This window comes from Apaloderma vittatum, unplaced genomic scaffold (genome assembly GCF_000703405.1).
Source record: "Apaloderma vittatum isolate BGI_N311 unplaced genomic scaffold, ASM70340v1 scaffold5853, whole genome shotgun sequence".
Classification (NCBI taxonomy): Eukaryota; Metazoa; Chordata; class Aves; order Trogoniformes; family Trogonidae; genus Apaloderma; species Apaloderma vittatum.
Genome location: NW_009709715.1, coordinates 54,181 through 59,140, shown reverse-complemented (window position 1 = coordinate 59,140; position 4,960 = coordinate 54,181). Strand labels below are relative to the sequence as shown.

Genomic DNA, 4,960 nt, shown 5'->3' with positions numbered 1-4,960 from the left:
TTCCTGCTGCTGTATTTAGAAAAAGCCTCAGGCATTTTCAGTGTAAACACAATTTTGAATATTTAATTATGCTTCTGTGGGCTCTAACAATGTTTCAAAGGAGAAAATGAGGTACTATGTCTTCTTAGTCTAATTTATGTATTTTCTTCCGCTACTTTTTGCTCTTGTTCCTATCGGGCCCTTTTCTGCAGTGGATGTAAGGTACGGCATATGTGCAAATGCTGGGATAGACGAAATTCCCTTTTCACGATGTGGAAGTGCTGCAGGGGCTTGAAAGCAGCCTGCCCAAGGAGGTGGTTCACTCAACATGAGCTGCTGGGCTAAGTGGCTCTCCTGGCCTGAACTGACTCCATCTGTCAAAAGAACAATTGCCTTTAAAAATTTTACTATGTGTTTTAGTCCTGAATTTGAATCTAGACTCTCCGCTCCCAAATTACTATACAGCATGAACAAAGAAAGGATATAAACACAGACAAATTACCATGTCAGCTATCTGTGGTAGCAATCTGTGAGTATTCCAGGTTGCAGCAAACGTGAGCTATTTGAGTTTAAGACCCCTTTCACTGATATGTGTCTCAATTTTGGTTTGCTTGGAGTTGTGGTATCTGCCTGTAAGTGCTGTGAAATTCATACTTTGCTTTATATGCCTTTGTAAAATAATGAAATTCTTTTACCATCTTGAGCAAGATTCAAACTGATAACCTGAGAGTGAAAGGCTGTTTTTCAAACTTCTAGTCCTTGGTCCCCCAGACAACTACAAGTAAATGGTCTAATCTTTAGCTAGGAATGAGGCTCATTATTTAATATTTAGGAAATGCACAGTAATCTTAGTGTAGCTGTAGCTGGACTGGGAGATCCACCAATGTAAATTGGAAAATTGAAACAAGATCTGGCAGACTTCTGACTCTGTGCCCAAATCCAACCCATCAAATAATGCATCAATTTCAAACTAGTCCATCTTGTCTCATAATAAATACCTGAGTCCCATGATGAATTTCTAGTAGCCATAGTGATGGTACAGTGCAAATCAGATATAAAAATATTGCTGGTGAAAACCTGTGAAGGAAAAGAGAAGATAGCTTGGTACTATAGCACATCATAAATACCATGTATCCTATCATCATCTGCATTGAAAGGTATCTTGTACCCCCTACCATATGGGATATTAAGAAATAGGGTTACTGCAAGTAAGAGTTGCTATTCTTGCTGTATTCCTCATGCTGTCAGTATTACGAATCATTGGTTTATTTGTACATCCATCTAAGATCATATATGGAAGTTTAAAATCTATTTTTAAGAACTAACCAAAGGCACTTTGCTGTTTGTATTTCCATCACAGCATCCTCTGTACTTTTACGAAAAAAAAAAAAAGCCTCTAGCTAACATACTCTTTCTGATTTCATGAAGGGTGAATTAATACATTGAGTCATTTCACTGAATGACGCGGGGATAAGGGCTGTTGATCAGAATCCTGTGCAGTGACACAGGAAAGGTAGAAATAGCATCAGTTTGTCTAAACCTAGTGTTTGTTCAGTAAGAGGTCTTTCAGTGCAGGATAAAATGGTGTATGAAAATGGGTCTTGGCCTTCTTTCCCCATTTGTGCTGGCAGTTGCATAATTGTGTAGGATTTCTGTATCTAGTTCTTCTCTCCCTGCCAGACTTCTGTAAAATCTATGACATTGTTTATTGAGAAGTGCTAGAGGAGTTTCATCACTACTTTTCTGCAAGCACAGATTCTTGTGAAGGTTGCTAGTATTTTGACTAGGGTAGGTTTTTCTGGCAATTCCTATCCTTTTGAAGTAGGAGTGAGGTCTGGTGCTGCTAATGTTCATCTAACTCTGCTGCAGTATGGAGTGAGCATCACTGCAGTGCTGCCGAGACGCATGGCAGCCTTTGCATCACATATGTGAACTGGCCCAGCACAGGGCAGTGGAGTCACACTCAGGATATTTGCTTGATTCCTTTTATCTGGCCATTAGGACATTCTGCAGTGAATTTAACTTGCCTGTAAGTATGTAACTGCAGCAACGTTTTGGTCAAATGCTGTTGCATTTATTGTTTGTTCCTATGCTGAATGTACCTTTATTTTTGTAATCATGACTTTTCCAGTGGAGATTAAGTGTTGAGGAAAAAAAACAACCCTGCTGCTTTTTTGGTTTGTTTATTTTGGCAGTGGGGTTCTTTGTTGTTTGCTTTTTTAAAAAAAGTTAGTGATTCTGCAGGGTTTTAGCCTGGATATTTTGAGAGAGAACACACTTCTCATTTGAATGGGAGAGCTAACATATTTTACACTATTTCCTGTAGGACTTGAGCACATGAAAAATCCTTCCAGCTGGCAGGTTAGCAATACTGAGCTAATGATACCAGATCAGGCCAGGAGACTTTAGGGGATTTAACCCTGCCATTCTTTCAGAAGGAGCAATCTGCAAGAAATACTATGTCGCCAGGCCCACAATAATACTTTTTCTCCACATATGCCATTTAGTTTTCTGTACCAGTGTAATAAGTTACAGTGTTCTACCAACAATGAATGGAGAGAATATGAGGCTCTTGGAGGCAGTAGAGCCCTGTGGCACAGTCTGCCCATTGCTTGGATCAGTGATGATCTGTGGATGTGTTTCTACAAATGCAAATGGTACTGCCTGTTCTGAATGTGTGTTCCACCAAAGCAGAAAGTTATCCTGATGCAAATAGATGCTGACCATTTGTCTACTCTTCTTACCTATAAACATACTTTGCTGCTTAAAGTGCTGGGCCACATCTGTTTTCAAAACTTCCTTCTAGCTAAACTTAGACCTGTCTTATAGCACATGTATTCATTTTAAATGAATCTGCTTTCTGTATCTGTTTTACGTTGGATTTTCCAAAAGCTGACATAGCAAGTGTTCCTTCATAAAGCCTGCTTCTGCCTTTTCTCCCCAGAGAATTGGGTCTGCTTACTCTCCCTGTCTCGTAACTGCGTTAGGAGCTCTGCTGTTAAATTTTTGTGTGTCCCAGACTTTATCCCTGCTTTTGTTACATTTAGGTTCAGAGCATGGAACACTTGCATGAACTGCCACACAACACTGCTTCTGTCATAATGAGTTTCACAGGTTGCAATAGGCAGGAACTTCAGATCATTGAAATACTGCAGGGCTTATTTTGTCCTGCATTTGGCTCAGGGCCTGCCTGCAGTTTGAGCTTTTAAAAATAAAAGGTCCTAGTGAAGTCTTGACTAATAGTTACAAGACCACTTCATTTTTACGGAGCATTTGTTTTGGCTGACTGAGCACTGATGAGCTGTAGACAACTGCACTAATTCTTTAGATGCATGTAAAAAACCATGTGCTCGGGCAACTCTGCTGTGACTAACTTTTGTTCATTTCTCAGGCGGCCTTTCATGCGTGAAAATTCCCCTCTAGAATAGCCTCTCAAATCCAAATATTTAAGCCACTCTTGCTGTATTGCAAGTGGTTGTTGCTCATCTTCTAGGAGTCCCTGAATTTTGATTGATGCACTAGTGTAGTTGTCAGCACCGTGGCAAGTAGCAGAGACAGGGAACGCAGACCCAGGGAAGGAGATGCAAACCCAGGGCATAGCAGGATGGAGTAAGAGATGCAGGGCATCTGCATGGCATCGCCTGTGTGGGCCCTCCAGCACTCTTCCGCACCTCGCACCTGTAGTCCGTGACACGCTGTTGCTTAGGAGGTGCCCAGCAACATCTCCGCGGGAGTGCGTGCTCCTTGCTTCCCCAGCCCACTGGATCCGCAGCTTGGGAGCATGTACCTCTTGCCCCCAGCCACGTTTCCCACATTTTCCAACTGTTAGTATGGATACACACACAGAACTGTACAGAGTGGCTCCCAGGTAGTCTGCTCCAAAACTGCCCCTCCTGAAAGCCCCTCTGGATTTAGCAAGGGTGCAGACAGGGCTTTACCAGCCAGGACTTTACCACCCCAACCCCCAAGTGCAGCAGGGGAGAAAATGCGATCCCCTGGAAGCTTGGCAGAGGCTCAGCAGCCGCGGGAGGCAGCCTCGCATCTGCAGCAAAGTACATGCAAAGAAGCAAGAGGAGCTCCGGCGAAGCCGGCGGGATATGCTCACCATTTGTAGCCTCTGCCTTGCTTAAACTTGAGGGTGAGCCCTGTCTCCAGGCACAGGAGAAGATTGAGCAGTGCCAGCAGCCAGTACTTGGGTTCTTTCTTCACCGCGGTCACTCTCCAGACCCCGATGAGAGAGTGCAACACAAAGAGCAGGCGGGTAACCAGAGCATTGAGCAGCACAATCAGCTCCATCCCGGAGCAGCCCCCTCCCCGCGCTTTCTAGGAGCCCCGAGAAGTTACCCGGGGAACCCCCGGGAAGCCTGCGCACCACCGGCACACGCAGCTCGGCCCCTCTTCCATCTCCACAAAGGGGCCCATTATGACAAAAAAGAAGCAGCATCGCCCCTCCTCCAGACTTCCTGAAAACTTTTTCGAGGGGGAAAAAAAAAAAAAAGACTCACGCCTCCAGAGTGCAGCGGTTTGGAGCGCTTAGGACAGCTCTGACCGTGCTCAGGCAGGGGCATGAAGGATTTCTTTCTGTCCCCTCTCCACCATGTGCTCAGGGACTCAAGGGCAAGGAAGTTTCTATCTCTCAGTGACCATTTCTGCTGGCCCCCATTACCGCTCTCATCTCCCGGATTTCTAGCAAAGAGACAAAACGTAAGGAGCATTACTAATTTGAATCTTCCTTGCTAAGAGCTCCACTGCATCACTGAGATGGCAAACCCCTCTTTCCTTCCTGTCTTCCAAAAGATATAATTCATATCTGGGAACCTTTAAGATTCTTCCTTTAACGTTGCAATACAGAAAGCAGGAACTATGTACTTAGTGCAATGCTGGAACCCTTGTGTGCAAAAAAAGTTTGAAAAGCTATGCAGTACTGAAATCTAGCAAAACTAATATATTGTATAATCTACACCCTGCTTTGGGACTTAAG

General features: G+C 43.9%; 1 protein-coding gene across 1 annotated transcript in view; it reads right to left on the bottom strand.

Annotated features, from left to right (window-relative positions):
* TMEM26 (transmembrane protein 26) overlaps nt 1–4,275 on the bottom strand; it is a 12,858-nt gene extending 8,583 nt beyond the window's left edge. Inside the window, exons 1-2 of the mRNA XM_009867025.1 lie at nt 4,085–4,275; nt 978–1,056 (exon numbers count right to left, since the gene is read on the bottom strand). Coding sequence (XP_009865327.1) covers nt 978–1,056; nt 4,085–4,275 — 270 coding nt within the window. The remainder of the gene's footprint in view (nt 1–977; nt 1,057–4,084) is intronic.
* Nucleotides 4,276–4,960: the final 685 nt, after the last annotated feature.